Source organism: Eimeria mitis, genomic scaffold (assembly GCF_000499745.2).
Source record: "Eimeria mitis Houghton genomic scaffold, Emh_scaff1327, whole genome shotgun sequence".
Taxonomy (NCBI): Eukaryota; Apicomplexa; class Conoidasida; order Eucoccidiorida; family Eimeriidae; genus Eimeria; species Eimeria mitis.
The window spans coordinates 5,643-6,188 of NW_013568781.1; the positions used below are offsets into that span (position 1 = coordinate 5,643).

Sequence of the window (546 nt, forward strand, 5' to 3'; positions counted from 1 at the left end):
TTTTTCTTTTTTTTTTGTTTTTTTCTTTTTGTCTTTTTTTTCATTTTTTTTTCTTTTTTCTTTTTTGTTTTGTTTTATTTTATTTTATTTTGTTTTGTTTCGTTTCATTCTATTTTATTTTATTTTTGTTTTATTTTACATACATACATATATATATATACATTTGTGTACCTTCAAGTTTATGATTAAAATTATTATATTTATTTATTTATTTATTTATATATTTATTTATTTATTTATTTATTTATATTTGTTTTGTTTTGTTTTATAGAAATATTACGAAGAAAACACGCAGAATATGCAGCAGCAGGAGAACAGTATACAACACCCCCACCAATAAAACAGCTGATGATGAGCTTTGGTGTTACGGTAAGAAATAAAATAAAAATAAAATAAAAATAAAATAAAATAAAATAAAATAAAATAAATTAATTAACATTATAAAATAAACATTTAAAGTATTTAATAGTATTTAATAGTCTTAATTTAATTTAATAAGTAAAAAAAAAAAAAAAAAAAAAAAAAAAAAAAAAAAAAAAAAAAAAA

At 15.0% G+C, this 546-nt stretch overlaps 1 protein-coding gene across 1 annotated transcript in view; it reads left to right on the top strand.

The window, feature by feature from the left end:
• The window catches only part of EMH_0034720 (uncharacterized protein), a gene marked incomplete at both ends in the record, with an annotated part of 6,810 nt that overhangs the window by 4,501 nt on the left and 1,763 nt on the right, over positions 1-546 (top strand). The window contains one exon of the mRNA XM_013494900.1: positions 305-369. Within this exon, the coding sequence (XP_013350354.1) occupies positions 305-369 (65 nt within the window). The remainder of the gene's footprint in view (positions 1-304; positions 370-546) is intronic.